General features: G+C 39.7%; 1 protein-coding gene across 4 annotated transcripts in view; it reads left to right on the top strand.

Moving 5' to 3' along the window:
* Positions 1-22,727, top strand: part of HERC4 (HECT and RLD domain containing E3 ubiquitin protein ligase 4) — an 89,208-nt gene that overhangs the window by 29,710 nt on the left and 36,771 nt on the right. For all 4 annotated transcript variants that reach the window (XM_029060286.2, XM_029060284.2, XM_029060285.2 and 1 more), the window contains exons 3-8: positions 2,490-2,649; positions 8,985-9,061; positions 14,706-14,927; positions 16,036-16,127; positions 18,453-18,583; positions 20,424-20,584. In XM_029060286.2, the coding sequence (XP_028916119.1) occupies positions 2,490-2,649; positions 8,985-9,061; positions 14,706-14,927; positions 16,036-16,127; positions 18,453-18,583; positions 20,424-20,584 (843 nt within the window). The remainder of the gene's footprint in view (positions 1-2,489; positions 2,650-8,984; positions 9,062-14,705; positions 14,928-16,035; positions 16,128-18,452; positions 18,584-20,423; positions 20,585-22,727) is intronic.

Here is a 22,727-nt window from a genome sequence, read left to right as displayed (position 1 = left end):
ATGAGACGAAGGTGGTGATGGTGTTGTCCACAGTGATAGGAAAGTCAGGAAGAGGAAAGGGCTTGGGTGGGAAGATGAGGAGCTCTGTTTTGGAAATGTTAAGTTGGAGAGGTCAGCGGGATATCCAAGTAGAGATGTGTTGAAGGCATGAGGAAATGTGAGCTTGCGGAGAAGGAGAGGTCGGGGTTGGAGGGGTTGATTTGGGAGTTAGTGGGTCTAGATGGAGAGTAGAAGGGGACCCAGAACTGAGCCGTGAGACACCTCCATTGTTAGAGGGTGGGAGGCAGAAGACTCTGCAAAGGAGACTGAGAACAAAAGGCCAAAGAAAGACTGAAAATGAAAGATAAAGAGAACTGGGAGAGGACAGTGTTAGTGAAGTCAATGTTGGCAAAGCAATCAGAATTCTGGGGGACTCTACTATTTATATTTCTCCATCTTGACAGTTCCCCCAGTTATAATTCCCATCTGAGTTCTTGCGTTTCAATTCTTTGTTCCATTAGTTTTCAGGGTTAGGGCCTGAGTAGTGTAAATACATTTTTTTTTTAGGAGTTACTAAATTGTACGCTATATGAAAGGCCCTCCATTTTTGAATTTTTTCTTCTTGATTTTTATTCCCCAGGAACTTATGTTGCTTACTCTTCACCTGAAAACAGATGACAGTCAGATTTTGCAAAATCTTTTACCCCCTCCATGTGAGAAATTTCATTTAAAAAGAACTGGAGAATGACACTGACTCTCTCTGAGTTCTAGAAATGCTTGCCTGGTTTGACTCTTAATCCCCATTTTACAGATGAGGTGACTGAGGCATAGAGAAGTGAAGTGACATGTCCGTGGTCACACAGCAGGCAAGTGGTGGAGTTGGGATTAGAACCCAGGTCCTCTAACTCCCAGGCCAATGCTCTAGCCACTAGGTCATGATGTGTTTCAATATTTAATAGTGTAGAAAAAACATTAAATAGTAAGTGACACATATTTTCTCTGTGTTTGCAATGCCAATGCATGACTTTTGAATAACTGTGAATTTATATATTGTGAAGTCAGCATTATTCAATTCATTGTTTTTAAACTTCATATAATGAATCATAATTTATTATTGCATAAAGAGCATTACACTCGTAAGCAGTCGAGGCACAATTCAGTACTGTTATGTTTATCATCAGGTTGTACTAGTAGTCATTTTTTTAGTTAAAAACAGGATCATTTTATAATATTCCTTTTATATAATCCACTTCCACTCTTCTGTTTACCCAGTGAGTTGGGACAAAATCAGGTGTATTCATATCTATTTACTGGAAACTACTTTCTGAAGTTAACTTTTAGCAGAATTGTGTTTTGATTTTAAAAGGTGCACTAATATAGCACATACAATTTGTTTTCCTTCACGCACCCAGTGTTTGACTGCAAGAGTTTGTTTTCAAAATTTCATTATGATTTTAAAAATAAGCAACTTGTAAATGGGTATTTCCAGGAAACATTCAAAGACAAGACCAAAAATCCTTTTTAAATTAAACTGCAGTTTATTCTTCCTGTTCTATCTTGAGATTGTGAGCCCCTCGAGGGACGGGGGAGCATGTTTGATTCCCATTTGGGTATTCTTTCCCAGAGCTGTGCACACAGTGAGGGCTTAATAAATGCTATTACTCCTCCTTTGCTGTTTTATCAGTGACATGATTAAAAACACTTGTATTTAACCAGTCTTATCTGTTGTTGGTGATTTTGTCATTTAACAAATTGAATTCTCGGAGCTTGCCCAAGTGGAATGAATATGGACTGATTGCAATCAATTTTCTCAGAACACATGATTTTAGAATCCTATTAGGCAATTGGAGAATGGTCATCCATTTGTATAAAGGGTGATGTCAGTTTTTCTTAATGGTGGGGGACAAGTGCAATACTGTCATTATAGGAAAACGGGGGGTATTCAATTTCTGACTCAAGGTGAGTCAAAAATGAAGTAAGATCCCTGCTTATTCTGAATGCTTTATATGCTGTTAGAGAACCAAAGAAAATGGCCATAGTTTAGAGAGTTGCACCTGGTTTTTAAACTTCTTTGATTGGCCTATATTGGGGGATTGTATTAGGCCTGTTATTTTTCTTAACGGGATGTACTATGAATAGTTGCTCCATAAAGGTCAAATGGATTTTTTTTGGTGTTACTATGCCCCTCCTCAGTCAGATGAAAAGTCATGTAATGTTCACATAAGACTGTATCCCCATATATAAAGAGTATTTATTTAGGCAGTCTTAACTAGATATGATGTCCTATGCAACCTATATTAATGTAATGAGATAATTTTATGTGAGAGAGGAGTGTTCTTATGTACAGAGTGGGGATACGTCTTCAAAATGATTTGAAAAGTGATTTCTTAGGATGAATTCGTCGTACATAAAGCACTGAGCCTAATTCAAAGTGATTTAAATTGGAGGGTTTGATTTACTTTTAAGTACAAAACTGGAACTTAAATTTCTTTCCTTCTTGGTTTTTGTAGAGCAGGTTGTTGCCCTGGATGCCCAAAATATTGTAGCTGTTTCATGTGGAGACGCTCATACGCTAGCATTAAATGACAAGGGTCAGGTGTATGCATGGGGTCTTGATACTGATGGACAGCTTGGCCTGCCAGGAACAGAGGAGTGTATCAGAGTGCCCAGGTAACAAAGGAGACCAAAAAGAAGTCTGTCGGTATTGATGTTTGTTGTAAGACATATGAAAATGACAATTTTAACTGTTCTTCCTTTGCTACACATCCTGTAAGGAAAATAAATGGTGACTGTAGAAACCTGTAATTATTTTTTCCTTTCATTTGATTGTTCCTGACAGTTTAGTTAATAGCTTCTTAATATAGCAAGTAATAAGTGTACAGTGTTGAATGCATGATACAAAAAGCTCTAACATGTTTATCCCCACTGTGTTTGGCCTAGGTCTACCTGTAGTCATCCGGAAAATCGTGTCAAACATGCACAAAGCTACCAGTCTTCCCACCTCCCCACCCACCCCCTATAAATACACACTGTTTATGTCCCACTTGATTATACATCCCCAACTTTCTGCAGCCGCTTGGTCAAGGTCAAGCCCTGTGAGGACCCAGTGGGCTCATCCATCCTATAGGACCTCGAGTTCCTGGGAGTTAGGTTGGGCTGATGTGAAAGCCAACCTGACTGGGCATGGACCTAGCTAGCCTGCCTGGAACTCCCTCTCCCCACTGTGAAAATCATTCTGTGGCTTTGGAGCCACCAAACCAACTGTAGTGCAGAACTCCTGGAGTTTGGCTCTGAGGTATGTGTAAGGTTACCCTTAGGTTATTGAGCCAAGCAGACTTTGGAGCCACTTCGTGTGCATTGCAGCATCCCCAGGAGGTGAACTCTGGGCCATTCATTCAATAATATATATCGAGCACTTACTTTGTGCAGAGCAGTATACTAAACACTTGGAATGGACAATTTGGCAACAGATGGAGACAATCCCTGCCCAATAACGGGCTCACAGGGCCATCTCAGGTGGGTTTTGGATCGTTTCTGATTTGACATTCTGTTGCCTCAGCCAGCAGTGTGTTGGATGCGGTCAGGAACTGGGCTGGATCAATCAGTCAGTGGTATTTGTTGAATGATTATTGTGTGCAGAGCACTGAACTGAACTCTTGGGTCCTGGATGTCTGTTACAGTACTCTAACTCAAGATAGCAGGGAGTGAATTAACAATCTTAGCTAAAGAGCAACTATACCCTCCCTTTTGCTTTCAATTTTAGAATATTGTAAGTTTCTTTTCTAATAATTCTGACAATAGTTATGGTAGTTTTTAAGTGCTCACTATATAATAATGTTGGTATTTGTTAAGTGCTTACTATGTGCAGAGCACTGTTCTAAGTGCTGGGATAGATACAGGGTAATCAGGTTGTCCCACGTGGGGCTCACAGTCTTCATCTCCATTTTACAGATGAGGTATCTGAGGCACAGAGAAGTTAAGTGACTTGCCCACAGTCACACAGCTGACAAGTGGCAGAGCCAGGATTCGAACCCACTCCCAAGCTCGGGCTCTTTCCACTAAGCCACACTGCTTCTCAACCACTGATATATGCAGCGTGGCCTATATCGATTCTCGGCTCTGCCACTTGTCAGCTGTGTGACTATGGGCAAGCCACTTAACTTCTCCATTTCCCAGTTCCCTCATCTGTAAAATGGGGATTAAGACTGTGAGCCGCATGTGGGACAACCTGATTACCCTGTATCTACCCCAGCGCTTAGAACAGTGCTTGGCACAGAGTAAGCGCTTAACAAATACCAACATTATTATCATATATGCCAACCACAGTACTAATCACTAGGGTAGATACAGGATAATTGAGTTGGATACAATCCCTGTCCCTCATGAGGCTCTTAATCTAAGTAGGCGGAAGTGGGATTTAATTCCCATTTTACGGATGAGGTAACTGAAGTTCAGAGAAGTTAAGTGACTTGCCCAGGGTCACACTACAGGAGAGTGGTGGAGCCAGGATTAGAACCCAGGTTCTCTGACTCTGAGGTCTGTGCTCTTTCCATGAGGGCACAGTGCTTGCTCATTGAAAGAAAAGGGACCCCCCCCCCAATTTTAATATTAAATTTACCAATTAATAAAATACCCGTGCATCCTTATTTTTCTTCAACTCACAGTTGTTCTGGGGATTATTTCCCTATTATATAGTATTATTGAGTCTTCTGTAGATGAACCATTCTTTATTCATGCATTAGTATGTTTCACTTGTTGATAGGACCTTAAAATGAAGGAAAATAAGCACCATAATCACAATCACAGAGTTTATAGGTGATATCCATTGTCCATTTCAATAGTAAAATGCTATTCATATTTTCAGAATAAGAATACTTTAAATTGGAAGTGTCTCTTCCTGGTTCTTTTCCAACTGCTTGGACAGTAACATAGTATAGACAACAGTGGTAGAAATTCTGCTGCTTTGAAACTTTCTTTTCATGATATCTGTTAAGCGCTTACTATGTGCCAGGCACTGTACTAAGCACTGGGGTAGGTGAGTGCTTAGTACAGTGCTCTGCAGAGGGTAAGCGTTCAATAAATACGATTGAACGAATATAAGGTTGGACACAGTCCATGTCCCACATGGGGCTCACAGTTCTTAATCCCCATTTTAGAGTTGAGGGAACTGAGTCACAGAGAAGTGAAGTGACTTGCCCAAGATCACACAGAAGACAAGTGGCAGAACTGGGTTTAGAAGCCAGGTCCTTCTGACTCCGAGGCCTATGCCCTATTCGGTAGGTCACAGTGCTTCTCCACTCTTCTAGCTTAGTAATAGTTATCAGGTTAAAAGGATCAGTTAATGAGTTGATAGCTTCATCATACAGAGCTATAAAGCTAAACAAGCTGCAGGAGTCCCAAGAGACATCAACAGAGCTCTGGGAATCCTATGTGTTATTGAACTGTTGTTGCAGAACCAACAACACTCCTTGGTTTACAGGGAGTGACCATCTGGTAAGGGTGGATTGAAACTAAATTGAAATTAATTTCAGGTGTAGTTTGGGTAACAGTTTAGTGCACATTTCTCTTTTAACTTTATGTTTTCCAATGATACTTCAGTCCAAAAAAAATTACATATTCAAAGGTAGAAACAGGGTTAGGAAAACGGTGATAGAGTTGACAGGCTATGTAATTAGATACCCCCTTAATTATATTAGCCGCCCAGTAAGCTTATGAAAGGAGAGTAGGGTACTGATTGGAAAGGGCAAAAAAGTATTGATTTAGCTGAACTCAAATTTCCTATTTTTAACTATTCTTAAAATTAGTGACTATTTCTCTTGCAGCAGGTCTTACATTTTTTCCTTTATTAAACTAAGTCTATGCTCAATCCATCCACCCTTACCAGATGGTCAGTCCTTGTAAACCAAGGAGGGTTGTTGGTTCTGCAGCAACAGCTCAGCGACAAAGAGGATTCCCAGAGCTCTGTTGATCTCTTGATAGTAGCCTAGCTCAGGCAGCTTGTTTAGCTTTGCAGCTCAGTATGTTGAAGCTATCGACTCATTAATTTTTAGTCCCATTTAAATGGAACTGACAAATTATGGAATGAAAATGATAGAAATAGTGGAGATAAAATTATACTTGGTAATAAAGCTAAAGGTTGTTTTAAATAGTATTTTGCTAAGAAACAAAAGTACTTCCAAAATGTCAGACTAAAACATTTCACTGTAGATAAAACCAGCCTTTTTATCTTCTTTAATATGATTAAATTTAAATACTTTCCTACACCATCAGAAAGTTGATTTTTTCTGTATATGTTGAGTGTTAAGGTGAGGGAAACACCTTGAGCCCAATTCTCTGTATGCCTTAGTTTTCTTCTTCGTGCAAACAGACGCTTTCGGAAGAGCTTTAGTTTTTTCAGACTTTAGGTAATTGTTTAATAATAATCATAATAATAATAATGTTGGTATTTGTTAAGCACTTACTATGTGCAGAGCACTGTTCTAAGCGCTGTGGTAGATACAGAGTAATCAGGTTGTCCCACGTGAGTCTCTCAGTCTTAATCCCCATTTTACACAAGAGGTAACTGAGGCACAGAGAAGTGAAGTGACTTGCTGACAGTCACACAGCTGACAAGTGGCAGAGTAGGTATTTGAACCCATGACCTCTGACTCCCAAGCCCGGGCTCTTTCCACTGAGCCATGCTACTTGTTTAGTGCAAGTCAGTAGTGTATGAACAGCGTCGACAGCGATTCTGGTCCCCTAGAAAGAATTAAAGCTTCCTCCAGAATGCCCAATTGACTGTTAAAGGCAACTTGAGAGAATTGAGCTTCTTAATACTGGCTTCTTTGACCAATATTCCCCAGATGTGGCTCAGAGGCCACAAGCTCTCTGAGGACCTTTGCCCTTCCTCCCTTGTCTATCCTCTGTTGCTTTGTGTCTCCTTTTTCTATGCTCTCCAGTGATGAGGTGGAGCAGTGCTAGACAGTGGGCGGACGGGATCAGAGAAGAGATGAAAAAATGATTTTTTGGGATGGCAGTAATGAAATTTTAAACTTGAATATAAATGGAACATTTTCTTTAGCACTTCAAACTTACACAACTTCACTTGTGGACTACACTCAGTTCTGCCAAAACACATGATCTCTCTACACATTTTGGCTGGAGTACAACTGCTGAATTAGGGAATATTCTTCTGACAATGCAAGCCTGTCTGGATGCAGTGTGATGCGGTGTAAAAATAAGAGGTTTTTGTGCATGTGTGTGTTAGACAAGGTGTGGTTACTGTAATGCAAATTTTACTCCTTGTGAGGTTCTGCAAAAATGCAACCTCTGCAATATAGAAAAATTGGGTGTATTTCATGCTTATGGAAAAACATCCCAGAAGAAAATTTTAATACTCAACCCTTTTACCTTTTAGGTCTAAATTATTTCAGTTTAAGCATTATTGCTAGTAATTGACTGAAAAAAAATTAGAAAATTGGTTTATTGTTTAACAAATATCTCATTATGTAAGTATTGCTGTAGCAAAAGTTTTTGGTAGCTTTGTTTTATTGGCAACTACTTGCATAGTAGTTTTTCTTGACATTTTATTTACTCTTCATTACTATCACAGCGAACAAAAAGGAAGCATCCTTCCAGTTTCTGGTTTGAATTTGTACATCTAGCAGGGAAGTACTAGAACTAAATTTACATCCCCAGTTTAGTATTGAAATATTTTGGCAGGGTTTGTGTGTGGAAAAACTTATTTTTAAGTCAAATGGCATATTTTAATGTAAGAACATTTAAACTTAGCTTTCGAAAGAATTTAATGGTGTTCAGCAGTCCTGTAACAATTCATTTGGGTTTTTAAATCACTTAGTTGAATCAGCCCAAGATTTAAATTGGGAATAATGTTACAGAATTTGAGCTCCAATAGTCCTTTCTTGAAGAGATAAGCGGCAAGGAATGAAAAAAAAAATATCGGAGTGGTCTTTAATTTGACATCTTCAACTCCACTACATACATTTATTTCTACTTAAGATGCCTTTCATACGATTAGGTATTTTTCCATTTCTATTCCTCATTTTGTTTCTTGCAAGTGACGTTTTGTATCTTTTCCCATAGATTTTCACATCTAACTCTAAGGGAATAGTAGGTTGAGGTCAGCTGAGAGTTCACCAGCAACTCTACTCACACTTTAAACATTTACAATAGATTTATCATTCAGGAATGTAAACCTAGCCCAGAATCCTTTCAGATGTTAGCGACAGTCACAGTAGGGGAAATGGAAGAAGCCAGGGAAGCTTGGGAAAAGTGAGGATGGATGGCAGGCAACCTGATCAAGCAGAGAGCCCAGCTCTTCTTGTATATTTCTTCCTCATTTCCCACTACCAGGATGCAAAATCAAGTCTCTTCCCCCTTCCATTCCCTTTCCTGGAGTTAACCTTGGTGGACTGTTTTCACTGATGGTCCAGCACTCCTCTGTGCTCTGTGGCCAGACTTGTAGAGTATATGCAAGAGTTCTGAAAAACCAACCCACACTCTTGATCCACTCGTGCTAATTTCAAGAAAAGGTAATCCAGAAAAAATGAGGAAAACCCATCCTATTAAAAAAAAAATCCAACCAAGAAAAATAGCATAGGATACTAATTTTTATTTTAAGTGAATTTCTAAATTCTAGAATGAAAGCATTCTTTACCCAACGTTATTTGGAATATTAAAAACCAAAATGATGGCAGAGTAAGAACAATGGCTTTGGTTGTTTTTAATAATATGCAGATTGAATAGGTTTAGGGAAGAAACTGGGTAAAGGGAATGAGATATAACAATATAATTTTACATAATTTGTTGTCATTGGAAAGACTTTTTATCATCTCTTGGGATGGATTCTGATTTTCTTATCTTAAGGTTAATGTATTTTGTCTACATAGTTTCTAGTAATAACTCTAGGAGGTTTTGTTCCATTTGATGATTATTTGAGAAGATGGAAAAATGTTCTGAGAGAATTTTACTTTGATCCAAAGTTTTCTGTTTTTTTTTTCCCCTAGAAATATTAAAAGCTTGTCAGACATCCAGATTGTGCAAGTTTCTTGTGGTTACTATCATTCACTCGCCCTCTCAAAAGGTAAGCTTTTTTTTGTGTTTAACCAATACAAACATGAATGTGATCACACTCATATTTTAGGAAATCTTATGCTAATTAATGGTGATGACATCAATATAGTGCTACTCATCTTTATCAGGAAGATTTTCTTGAGCTGGTGCATAACCCAAGTCAGAATATTACAGTGTGATTTGCAACATTAGCTAGGTATTGATGGATATTGAAAGAAGAAAAGATCCTCCCGCCAGACAAAACACCTCTCTCTCCTCAGTTGGAAAGTGAGGGTGGGTTAGCATTGGGGTACAGGAAACAGCCCCCATCCTATCTTAATGCGTGAGTGTGCACATCTGTCTACCCCTTGAGTGGACAAGGGTGGGTGAGGCTGAGGATAGAGGCAGAGTTTTAGAACGTGCAGTCTATATATAGTCATTGCGCTTCCCGCAGCTGCCTCGTCCCAAACTTTTATCTTCGTTCATAAAATGGGTACCTTGTGAATGGGTACCTCCGCTGTGGAGCCAAGAGTGTGGTTCCCACCTCCTGACAGCATATTCCCGTCTTTACCAATACCAGGCAGACAGCTGGGGAAGCAGCGTGGCCTAGTGGATGGAGCTCGGGCTTGGGAGTCAGAAGGACCTGAGTTCTAATCTGCTGAGTGACCTTGGGCAAGTCAATTCACTTCTCTGTGCCTCAGTTCCGTAAACTGTCAAATGGGGATTAAGACTGTGAGCCACGTGTGGGGCAGGGACTGTGTCCAACCTGATTAACTTATACCTACCCCAGCTCTTAGTACAGTGCCTGGCACATAGTAAGTGCTTAGCAAACACCATAATTATTATTTCTGTTATTACTATTGCTTCAGCTATGTTCCCCCTTGTCAAAGCCCTTCTGAATCACATTACCTCCAGGAGGCAGGTCTTCCGTAACTCTCATTTCTCCACCCAGCTTTCCCCCTTTCTGTTACTTCAACACTTCCTCATTATCTGTGTACTTGAAACAGAACTCCCCATCCTGCCCTCCCCTGACATTACCATCACTATAGACGGCACCACTATCTTCCCTGTTTTGTAAGCCCATAAGCTTGTCATTAGCCTTGACACATATCTCTTTCAACCCCCATAAAATCAATGTTACCAAATCCTGTTGGTTCAACCTTTACAACATCACTAAAATCCATCCTTATCTCCATCCCAACTGCTACCATGTTGATCCAAGTACTTATTCTATCCTGCTATGACTACTGCATCCGGCTCCTTGCCGACCTCCCTGCTTCCTGTCTCTCCCCACTTGAGCCTACTCTGCCGCCTGGATCATTTTTCTATAAATCCGTTCAGTCCGTGTTTCTCCGCTCTTCAAGAACTCCAGTCGTTGCCCTTCCATTTCACATCAAGCAGAAACTCTGTACCCTTCAAAGCATTCAGTCACCTTGCCCCCTCCTACCTCACCTCACTACTCTCTTACTACCACCCAGCCCGCTTTACTCCTCTAACGCTTCACTCCTCTAACTCCAACCTCCACACTGTACCTCAATCTCTTCTATCTCGTCGCCGACCCCTTGCCCATGTCCTGCCTCTGCCCCGAAACTCCCCCCATCCCTGTTTATATTTGACAGATGATCATCCTCCCCACCTTCAAAGCTTTATTAGAAGCACATCTACTCCAAGAGGCCTTTCCCAACTAAACGCTCATTTCCTTTACTCCCTCTCCCTTCTGCGTCACCCTTGCACTTGGATCTGCTCTCTCTGTTCCTCTCACCCTTAGCTCCACGGTACTTACATATCTGTAATTTATACTAATATCTGTTTCCCCTGCCCCCAAGGAGTTTGCAGTCTAGCGGGGAATATATCTACCAACTCTTACATTGTATTCTCCCAAGTGTTTAATACAGTGTCCTACAGTAAGTGCTCAATAAATACAATTGATTGATTGAGACTTCATCCTCAGAGCATTTGGATACTTATCCCCCAACACACGACACTTATCTTGGAACTCTGAGACTTTTCCCTAAATGTAATTTATATTGGTGACTTTCTCCCCTTCTAAATAGTAAGGCTTTTAAGGTAAGATGATGATGATGGTATTTGTTAAGTGCTTACTATGTGCCAAGCACTGTTCAGAGATAGTATCTACTACTGTGCTCTCCTAAGGGCTTACTATCATGCTCTGCATAGACTAAGTGCTCAATAAATACTGTTATTAGATTGTGGGACTTTGGGAAGAGGACAACTCGAGGATCGGAACATGGGATGAGCTTCTCCAAAGATATTAGACCATTTCAGCTCATTCAAGACAGTTATTCTATGGATTCTTAGAGCTCACATCACCAGTTTGTACAGCTGCCATCCCCAAAGGATTGGGACTTGAGTAATTGACTCTTTAGGAAATACAGGAGACATTTCTCGCATCTATTCAAGAGAAATGTAAGTTCTCTTGCGTGGATAGGCAAAGAGAACCCAAGCAGAAAGAAACTAGTGCTCCTCAGTGTGTGTGTGATATAAAGCTGAATATAATAATAATGATAATTATGGGATTTGTTAAATTATGATATATAATTATGGGATTTGCCTATGAGCCAGGCACTGTACCAAGCAGTGGGGTGGATACAAGCAAATCAGGTTAGATGCAGTCCCTATCCCACGTGGGGCTCATAGTCTAACTTCCCATTTGCCAGATGAGGTAACTGAGGCACAGAGAAATTAAGTGACTTGCCCAGGGTCACATAGCAGACAAGTGGCAGAGCCAGGTTTAGAACCCAAGACCTTCTGACTCCCAGGCCTGTGCTCTATCCACTATGCCGTGCTACTTCTGTCTATGTACAAATATGAATATCTCAAGGTATGTCAATTAGTGGTAATCATTCAGTGTTATTTAACTGCTTACCATATGTAGAGCACTGTACTAAACACTTGGGAGGGTACACTATAGCACTTGATAGACTTATCCCCTGCCCCTCTCCAGTTTAGAGGGGAATTGAGGTATAGTTTAAATTATGGATATGTATAATAATAATAATTATGGTATTTATTAAGCGCTTACTGTGTGCTGAGAACTGTTCTTAGCACTGGGTTAGATACAAGGTAATCAGATTGTCCCAGTGGAGCTCAGAGTTTTAATCCCCATTTTACAGATGAGTTAACTGAGGCACAGAGATGGCAAAAGACTTGCTCAAAGTCTTGCTTGATCAGTGGTGGAGCCTGGATTAGAGCTGTGGGACTGAGGGTGGGGTGTATGCCGAGTACTTAAAAGGGTACAGATTCAAGTACATATATTATGAAGGCAGAGGAAGTAAAGGAAATGAGGGCTTAGTCGGGAAAGATCTCTTGGAGGAGATGTACTTCCAATAAAGCTCTGAAGGTGGTCTGTTGTATAGTAATATTAATAATGATGACATTTGTTAAGTGCTTACTATGTGCTGAGCACTGTTCTAAGCGCTGGGGTAGATATGAAGTAATCAGGTTGTCCCACGAGGGGCTCACAGTCTTCATCCCCATTTTACAGATGAGTTAACTGAGGTACAGAGAAGTTAAGTGACTTGCCCAGAGTCACACAGCTGATCAGTGGTGGAGCCGGGATTAGAACCCACAACCTCTGACTCCCAAGCCCCGGATCTTTCCAGTATGCCGTGCTCCTTCTCTGAAGGGAGAAGGAGTTCCAGGCCCGAGGAAGGATGTGGGCAGAGGTCGGCATCGGGGTAGTTGAGGAGCATTAAAGGAGCTGACTGTGTGATTAGGATTGCAGTAGGAAATCAGTTAGGTAAGGTAGAAAGGGGTGAGTTGACTGAGTGTTTTAAAGGCAATGGTAAGGAGTTATGGTTTGATGCGGAGGTAAGTGGACATCTACTGGAGGTTTTTGAGGTGTGGGGAGATGTGGGCTGAACATTTTTTTTTCCAAAGAAAATAAGCCATGTATTTTGATATATAGCTTTATAGTTGCCCAATGCAACTGCCTTCTCTGATTTTCTTTCCCCAGAGGGATTAGTAATGGAAAGAGTAAGAAGTTTAATCACCCAAGTGTCACTTTAGGTTCCTCAGCACTGTGTGCTGTCCACTCCACCCACTTTATATACACAGACTAAGTACTTCTTTTAACTCTTATTGGCTCATTTCTTTTGCATTTCCTATTAAAACCCGACACCTCTGTAGTCTCTTGTATTTGAAAATATGGTTAAAATGATTGAACTGTGAAAACCACTCCTTTAACAGCGATTGCATGTATGATATAAAAAGCCATTTCCTGAATATACTATCCCTGTTTTGTGGGCCTGCCTTTCAGTTTCTTGGTATTTCGTAACTTAACTATCCATCTTACTCAGCCTTATTAGAAGGAAATTATGTTAATCTTATTAGAAAATTGTCTTCAGTTCTTCTTTTGTTTTCATTATCCACCCTATTATCAAACCGTAGTAAAGCAAGAAACTATCTTTAGTACATCCAAGTGCAGGAGTGTTAGTCATGCATCATCCTTTTCAGCCTCACTTGCATCTATCTATGCACCTCTTACTGTTTATCACATCACTTTGAAAGTGAAGGACAGCTCTGTGTCTGTAAATTAAATTCTAAGAATTTAAATGCAGTTAGAACTCAATCAGTAGTATTGGGAGAGTACAAAGGAGACACCTGCACTTGAACTTAAAATCTAGCAGGGGAAACGGACACTAAAATAAATCACAGGGCAAACAACTGAGTATAAAGGTTTGTATCAGTGCTGTGGGAAGAGGGTGGAATGAGTCCTTACTTGCTTAGAGGGTGAGGACTCAGTGCAGAGGTGATGCAGTAAGAAGGGAAATAGGATGGGGAGTTGAGAGGTTAATCAGTGAAGACTTCTTGGAGGAGATTTGGTTTCATTAGGGCTGTGAAGCCCCTCTCTGGAGTTTCCAGTACTCTGCCAGTCTCAACTACAGGAGGGAGAGTCACACAGAGGCATGTCCATTCCATCCCTAGCTTGGGCAGTAGCTAGCGAGTGGAAGGCCATCTGCTACAAGTCAGAACTCACCTGTTCTGTGCTTGGGAGAGAGTCAAAGACGGAGACTCAAGTTTACTGCACGGAAGGAGGTAATGGTAAACCACTTCTGTATTTTTACCAAGAAAACTCTATGGATCCACCACCAGAACGATTGCAGATGGAGGTGGGGCCATCTGGGAGACATGTGTCCATGGTGTCGTAATGGGTTAGAGACGACTCGATGGCATGAGACGAGACAAAGTCTTTGATGATGGGGAGTGTAGTGGTCTGCCAGATGTAAAAGGGGAAGGAGTTCCAGACGGGAGGGACGTATGTGGGTTGGATTGTAGTGGGAGAGGAGCGAGGATAAGGAGAGGGGAGAGCGAGCAGATTTAGTGCCTTAAAACAAATGGTGAGTTTCTGCTGAATTCAGAGATGGATGGGCAGCCGTTGCAGGTTTTTGTTTGTGCTCAATGACAAGAGTATCAGAGTTAGGTATAGACTAGAGAGAGAGAAGTAGTGAATATTTCCATCTCGATTGATTCAGCTTCGATCTTACCGAAAATAGGTAAAGGTAAATGCTGCTCTTAATATGCTGCTGTTGATAGATATTGACTACCAATGGGTAAATATTTTAAATATATTTTAATGAATTAGTAAACAAGTTTATACCTTATTTTATGACCAGTCTGTATTTAGTATAAATTTGTATTTTTTTCTTTTTCAGGAAGTGAAGTTTTTTCCTGGGGTCAGAATAAATATGGCCAGTTGGGTTTAGGTTTTGAATTTAAAAAGCAGACTTCACCACAGTTGATTAAGTCTTTACTTGGAATCCCTTTTATGCAAATTGCAGCAGGGGGTGCCCATAGTTTTGTACTAACTCTTTCTGGAGCTATCTTTGGATGGGGACGCAACAAATTTGGTCAGCTTGGTCTCAATGATGAAAATGGTGAGTAATGAGTAATCATTACATGTTGATAGTGTCCGTGGTCTTTCAACTTGGAACCTTTGTTCAAATTCAGAGCCAGAGGCTACAATGGGAGGCAGAGTTTTCTCTTTGAGATCAGAAGAGAGCATCAAGCTGAAAGTAAAATATGATGTCTTCATTGTTCCAGATTTTTTTAAAGTAACCTGAGAGGCATCACCATTTAAGAAGCCAGATTTTCGATTTTTACTTATTTTGAATGTCAGAAATCCGTAAAGCAAACTGGATGGTGGAAGAGAGAAAGGAAGACAAGAAATACATTGCGGCCTTTTTTCCCCAGGAGTTTTAAGGATAAAATAGTTTGTCTAATTCTTTAATGAGCAAAGATTAGTCAGAAACCTCCTGGGAATTAGCCATTCATCCCAGATACCTTTATGTTTACTATATTAGGGAATTTCCCTAGTCAGAAGATAAAGGACAGGAAAAGTTAATTCCCTTCACTCAGAGAAGCAGTTTACTCTCAGGGTAATTTACACTCCTACCCATTTCAGTTAAATTAAAGGATGAAATTTGTCATTGGTAAATATGCAATCGTATATTGAGATAATTAAGGAAGTCAGTGCCATTCTTAAGAGTATTATTGCCAGTTTAAACAGTATAGAGCATTGCATGAATCTCTCACAAGATGTGTTGATTTACATCACTGTCTGGATTTCAGCTTTGTAAAGGATATCGTTCAAGTTCTATGAGGATAATTTATCTTCTGATCTGTTTCTGAGTAATTCCTTTATTGTAAAGGATTCACAAAACAGAGTGTGCAAATTAACATTGGAGTGGCATTAGAGCTGCAGAGAATTTAACCATGAATTAAATACTGTCTTTTCCCTGAAGCTTAAATGATTGAATTCCATTTGCAGCATTGATACAGCATATCAACTCTGCTATAGTTGTTTTCTTCTTTTTAACTTCTCACTATTTCACAATGATATAGGGAATGATTGCATAGTAAAACTCATTTAATTTAGCGTGCGATTCTACTTGGGGATAGCCCAAAAAAAACCAAGTTAACAATTTATGAAGGAATTTCCCTCTTCTCTGTGTACTAATTTTTTTGTGGTGTTTTAACTTTCAGATAGGTATGTCCCTAATTTGCTAAAGTCACTAAGATCTCAGAAAATAGTTTATATTTGTTGTGGAGAAGATCACACTGCCGCACTTACAAAGGTATATGTAAATATCTTGTTTTTCTCATACAGTGATTATGCGGTATGGCTTTTGAATCAGTGTTGTTTCTTGAATATTTCATTATTTGTGTACATTCCAATTTCACGTGAAAGAATCAAATACATTGATTATTTAAAATATCTTAGAGTCATTTTTCAATTTTTTTTTTCCCCTGAGTTTTACAATTTCCAGGCCTCTGAATCCGGAAACTCAAATTTTGACAAAACATTGCATGTGAACACTCTTGTGATTATTTAAGCATCACATGATATTGCTCAAATGAAAGATTTTGAACCTGATGTTTCCTTTTCAGAATGTCTTGACCTGCCATGTGGGTAAATTACTTCCGAATTCTACTGTACAGCTGTGTCTTGTTTAATTTAGCATCCATTTGGCATATAAATATTTTACAGCTAGCAATAGAGGAAACTGAAGCCCTCTATTATCCACAGGCCAAGTACTGTGCAAGCAGTTACAATATGAGCTTTCCTCACCCAGTCTTGCCAATGGCTTGAACCCTGATGTGGAAGGAGCACCCTTTCTTGGGGTGAGTGCTAATTCAATAATCCCTGCTGCTTGGGGGCCTGCCCGAGGCCCAGCAGTTGAAACTGAAACAGACTATGGAGAGAAACCATCTGACATTTTCATAGATATTATTTGGGATTGTTATCTAGACCAGAGTGGGCTGCTGGCAAGTTCTGGCATTGACCAAACTGAAATCAGTGTTTTTGACTTGGGTTTTTGTTTTTTTGTTTGTTTTTTTTTTTTTTTGCCTTTTTTGCTCTGTGTGGTGATTTGGAATCATTCAGGAAAGACTAACTTCAAATTGAAATAGGAATTTTCTTTCCTTCTCTTCCTCCTTTGGAAATACATTTAGAATGACAAAGTAACATTATAATCACTCTCAAAAATAAGCATATCCTGACGAGGGGAAGAAATGCAGAATGATAGTATTTTAACTCTTTTTTACACTGCTATTCTGCATAGTTCACCTAACAGCCGATCAATTTTTCTTACAAGATTTTATGTTGTTTGAATAGTACAATCATGTTAGAATCTTACTAACTCTAATTAAATCTCATTAGATCAGATCTCAGTAATCTTTTGCTATTATTGGAAACCAAAGGAATGTAAACTACAGGGGAATAATAACACAAAGGTGTATAATAATAATGGTTGCGGTATTTAATAAGCACTTACTATGTGCCAAGCAATAATAAATGTTTTTTTAAGTGCTTACCATGTGCCAAGCACTGTGGAGTAGACACAAAGTGATGAGGTTGCCCCAAGTGGGCTCACAGTCTTAATCCCCCTTTTAGAGATGAGATAACTGAGGCAAAGAGAAGTTAAGTGATTTGCCCAAAGTCACACAGCTGACAAGCGGTGGGACTGGGAGTAGAACCCATGATCCCTGACTTCCGACCCCGTGCTCTTTCCATTAAGCCACGCTGCTTCTCAGTGCTAATGGGCAGTGTGCTAATGAATAGCCCTGGAGTACATTCAAGATATTCAGATCGGAGAGGAGGAGATCAAGTATTCCATTTTCCTTTTACGGATGAGGAACCCAAGGCACAGAGTGGTTAAATGGTTTGCTGAAGGTCACAGAGTAGGCAAGTAGCAGAGCTGGGACTAGAGTCCAGGTCTCCTGATGCCCAGGGCTGGGCTCGTTCAAATAGGCCACATGGAGCAAGTCCTCACTTGTTGGAGTACTAGAAACCCATTTTACTTTTCTTTTCTAATCTCTCATCCTCTGGTAGGGACTTATTTCATTTTTTCTAAATAGAAAATGTTGTTGATGTAAAGGCGATAAAGGTTTAACTTCTTATTTTGCGAAGGTTCAAGTTAAGCATAATTTTCAACCTGGTTCTTCCAGAAAGACTATGTGATGACTGCATGAAAATGATTTTATGTAGCAGGTTTGTGAATTTAAAGCAAATGAATTTGCTTAAAATGGCTTTGTTGAATTATTTGTGAAGAGAAATGACTGGGTAGAATTAGTGGGATTTTGCAAGCAAAGCTAAAATTCAGTGAGATAAATGAAATACTGGTTTCCTTTTTAAGTGACTTTGGATGCATCTGTAAAATTCAGAGTTGAGAAATTACTAACTCATTGGGTATAGTATGTGAGTATGGCAAGACCGTAGCACTGTATTATTTAGAGCAAATGTGATCCTTTTTCTGGTCTCGTTTTTTCCATTACCTGGGGAGCATAGAAAGAAAAGGAGTTGAAATATATTTTTTTTCCCCCAGACTAGTTTTAACCTTTCTAATGTATGGGGTTTTTTTGTTGTATTTTGTTTTTTATGTTTTTTAAATTTTATTTAGGAAGGTGGGGTGTTTACATTCGGAGCTGGAGGGTATGGTCAATTGGGTCATAATTCTACTAGCCATGAAATAAATCCACGGAAAGTTTTTGAACTTATGGGAAGCATCGTTACACAAGTTGCTTGTGGAAGGTAAAGTACTGTGTATAGCTTAATTTTTTTTTTTTGCAAGTCAATTCCTCCCTATATTTTCTACATCTTTTTTTTCCAGTCCAAGAAGATGTGGACCAGTTTATATAAATTACGTTTATACATGTAATTGTATAAATTACAATTACATGTAATTGTAAATGTAAATGTAGAAAATATAGGGAGGAATTGGTGCTAATAACACCAAGGTCCCGGGTTCGATCCCCGTATGGACCACTTATCTTTTATGAGAAGCAGCGTGGCTCAGTGGAAAGAGCACGGGCTTGGGAGTCAGAGGTCACGGGTTCTAATCCTGGCTCCTCCACTTGTCAGCTGTGTGACTTTGGGCAAATCACTTAACTTCTCTGTGCCTCAGATACCTCATCTGTAAAATGGGGATGAAGACTGTTAGCCCCACGTGGGACAACCTGATCACCTTGTTTCCCCCCAGCGCTTAGAACAGTGCTTTGCAAATAGTAAGCGCTTAACAAATACCATTATTATCATTATTGTATTTCTTGGGGAAAAAAAGTAAAATATTTCCAGCAAGGCCCAATATATCAGTGCCTAAAATCATCCCTAAACTTCAATATATGAGATATTTTGGGAGCTACATTTTATTTAGACCATCATGTGCTTCACTATAGCAGTGAGTTAATATTGGGTGCTTGAATGGCTTCAGAATTTCCCCAAATGCCTATTTATAATAACTGGTTTATGTTAAGCATTTACTAGGTGCCAGACACTGTATTAAGCACTGGGAATAGATAAAAGATAGGTTGAACACAGTCTCTGGCCAACATGGGGCTCACAGTCCAAGACCTAGTGTTTTACTAGGGAATTACTTAGAAACTGAAAGAATTGCATTCACTCTACATGATTTACTCCACCATGTGATCATCCATTGTAAATGAGTTGAGATTTCAGAAATTTCTCTTTTTGAGGAGTGCATTTCATGTAGCAAAGTACCTTGTAGAAGTAAGCCAAGATTCGAGAAGTAAGGCATGCCCAGTGATTCCTTGAATATGTGGTTATAGCAGGAATAGTTGTATCACTGGGTATGTCTGCCCATTGACATTAGTTAGGTTTTCTTCCAGAACCAGCCCTGATAAAATAATAACTGATAAAGTAAAATACACTGTAAATCTCCCCCGTCCCATCTCCCCCTGTTCTTTGAAGCCCTTCCTTGAATCCTGAATTCTTACTGCTCGCCTCCTCTCTGCCTCCCCAAACCCTCAACTCATTTCTGGTGCTCCAGTATTGTTCTTTATTTAAAAAAAAAATAATAAAGATTTTCACAGCTGCTGCTAGGAGCATGCCCTCTATTTCTGTCCTCATTCCCATGGCTTGGTCTGGCCTGGCTAGCCAGAATTGCAAGTGGTAAGGGGAAAGGGGAACACTGGTATACTCAGCTGACAGCACTGAGAAAAAGAGAAAATTATTGTAGATGGGGGAGTTTGAGTTTGGGATGCAGGAAATGAGTCAAGGTTGTAGTGTGTAGAGGGTGAAGAAGTGGAGAGGAAATAGATTTGCAGTGACTTGACATAATGTCGGGAGCAGTGGCCTTAAATATGCTGGAGTAAGTTACCAAGTGTTGCAGGGTCCAGGCTGCCTGTATTTTGGAGTGGTTCTACTGTGGGGAATACCTGAGTACATAGCTGTCAGGGATCTGTGTAAAAATTCAGCTTGTAAAAAGGGATTTATTTTAGGACCCTCAGAAATTTACTAGGAAAAAGATTTGTAATTTTTCAAGGGCAAATGAATTGTGCAGTTAAGCTTTTTCCTTGCAGATAATTCCTACAGTAAAAAGTTTCAACTGTGTTTCTTTCTTTCTTTGTTCCAGGCAGCACACTTCTGCTTTTGTCCCTTCATCGGGAAGAATTTATTCTTTTGGTCTCGGCGGTAATGGGCAGCTAGGGACTGGTTCAACAAGTAATAGGAAAAGCCCATTCACAGTGAAAGGGAATTGGTTCCCTTACAGTGAACAGGATCCATCAAATATTGGTAAGTTGCCAAAAATTGTAATTTGTATTTTATCTGGAATCAGTGAATTCGCTGTCATTACTTTCAATTCTCCTGCTGCTTCAGCTGATTCTATGAGTTTCTCCTTCCTTTTAGTGTGTCATTTAGGTAATTTTGATGTTTGCTTTCTCAATTTAAGCCACAGGCCCACTTAGAAAGATAATATAAGTATTGGTTGGTATCTCATTTACTTCTCTAACATGGTGAACTGGAATGTGGTTTTCAGGTCGTAGTTGGAATGCCATATCGCACTTTTTCATTCCTTTCACTAGGTCTTTGAATCCTTGTAACTGGAATTTACCCTCTGTGTTGAGACATGAGACAGAAATGAAGACTATTTATTTCAGCTTCCTGAGGCTTGAGCTCTGGAACTTCTGTGTATGAGAAGTTGCATTATCCACACCATAGCAGAGAATGTATTCTGGTGACTTTTGTCTGTAACAGTTCATCGGCTTTTAGGTTATTGGTGTAATTGTGAAAAAACAGAAGTCCTACATTTTGGGGGGTAATTTAGCCTTTATTTCTCATTGAATGTATTGAATTTGAAAAGGGAAACCCAATGTGAAATGCTGTGAGAAGCATTTATTCAGTGGGTCTAGGAAGAATTGTATTCCATTGGAGGTGAAAGTAATACTGTGAAAATCATTTTCCTTTAATAATGGACTTTAGTCTTAGGTTGAATTTCCCATGGCATCACCTAACAGAGAAGATTCTGTCTCACAAAGACACATTCATTGTTATAGCATCATCATGGTTCTTGGCCCTCAGCAACATGCTAATATGTCACCATTTAGTTGAGCCCCCTGCATAGGTTCCATGTTTTCATTTTGTATACGGGGATGGAAAGAGGCTGCTGCTTTTATGGAGGGGAAGAGGCAGGATGAGGGCTTGGGGGTGCCAGTCTTTGATAATGATGGTATTTGTTAAGTGCTTACTATGTGCCAAGCACTGTTCTAAACACAGGGATAGATTCAAGGTAATCAGCTTGTCCCACGTGGGGCTTACCATCTTAATCCCCATTTTACAGATGAGGTAACTGAGTCCCAGTGAAGTGACTTGCCCAAAGTCACACAGCAGACAAGTGGCGGAGCTGAGATTAGAACTCATGTCCTCTGACTCCCAAGCCAGTGCTCTTTTCACTAGACCACACTCTTCTCTAATAAGTAAAGTACAGATATTTACACAAGTACCTATGCACATAACTAGTACATTTAATTATCATTGGAAGCATTGTTTTTGGGTTTGTGGAGTGAGAACTGCTCTGGAAATCCAGAGACCTGGATTCTAGTCCCAGTTCTGTGAAGAGACAGTGTTGTCAGACCCAATCTTGGGTTTCATCATCCCTGCATGGAAGCTGTAAAATCTTGTCAGAGACACCTGGAAATCAACAGGGACACTGACCCCTCTCACTTCCATGGAGTTGGCACCAATGTGGCTTGGATTAAATGTTTTCCAAAGTTTATGCCAGTGCTAGTTCACCACCTTTGGGTCCTCTCACCATTCGAGCTACGTAAACTTGAGATTGTTTGAACTAAAGAATTTAGAACTCTTTTGAAATGTGTTTGAAATAGTAGTGGAGTATAAGCTAATTGAAAATTGGAAGTACCTTCACCAGAGATAATTCTTCTCTTTAGTCCATGAGTTTTTTCAGGAAGAGCGTGTGAATTTTAGAGCTTAGATTTAAAAGTAGCTTTAAATGTTGTATTTTAACCATGATGACTTAAAAAGCTTTTCTTAGTGGGGTTTTTATTTTAAGGAGTTTTCTTTGTAGTACCTAATATCTTCCTTCTATTTCAGATATGGTTATGTTCCATTCATAAGGTCTGATGTAAATAATTTTTTTAAAAATCTTAGCAAAACTCCTGCACGGTTGCTTGTTTTTTTTTTTAACTGAAGTGTTTTCATGTTTACCATTCTCTCCGAAGACATACACAACTCCCCAGTAGTTGCTTTACAGAGTATGCTCATAAAGTTTTATTCTTAGGGTAATAAACTGGAACAAGCAGTAATGGGAGGTTATGGAGACTCTTAAAGCATAGTCGACCATTAGTCCCTGATGTCTTAGTCATTCACTTGCTTGGGGCTACAGTTTACACCCACTGACCCTTCAATTCTGTGTTTTTAT

Source organism: Ornithorhynchus anatinus, chromosome 3, assembly GCF_004115215.2.
Source record: "Ornithorhynchus anatinus isolate Pmale09 chromosome 3, mOrnAna1.pri.v4, whole genome shotgun sequence".
Classification (NCBI taxonomy): domain Eukaryota; kingdom Metazoa; phylum Chordata; class Mammalia; order Monotremata; family Ornithorhynchidae; genus Ornithorhynchus; species Ornithorhynchus anatinus.
The sequence above is the reverse complement of the archived record's forward strand: the minus strand, read 5'-3'. Positions and strand labels throughout refer to the sequence as shown.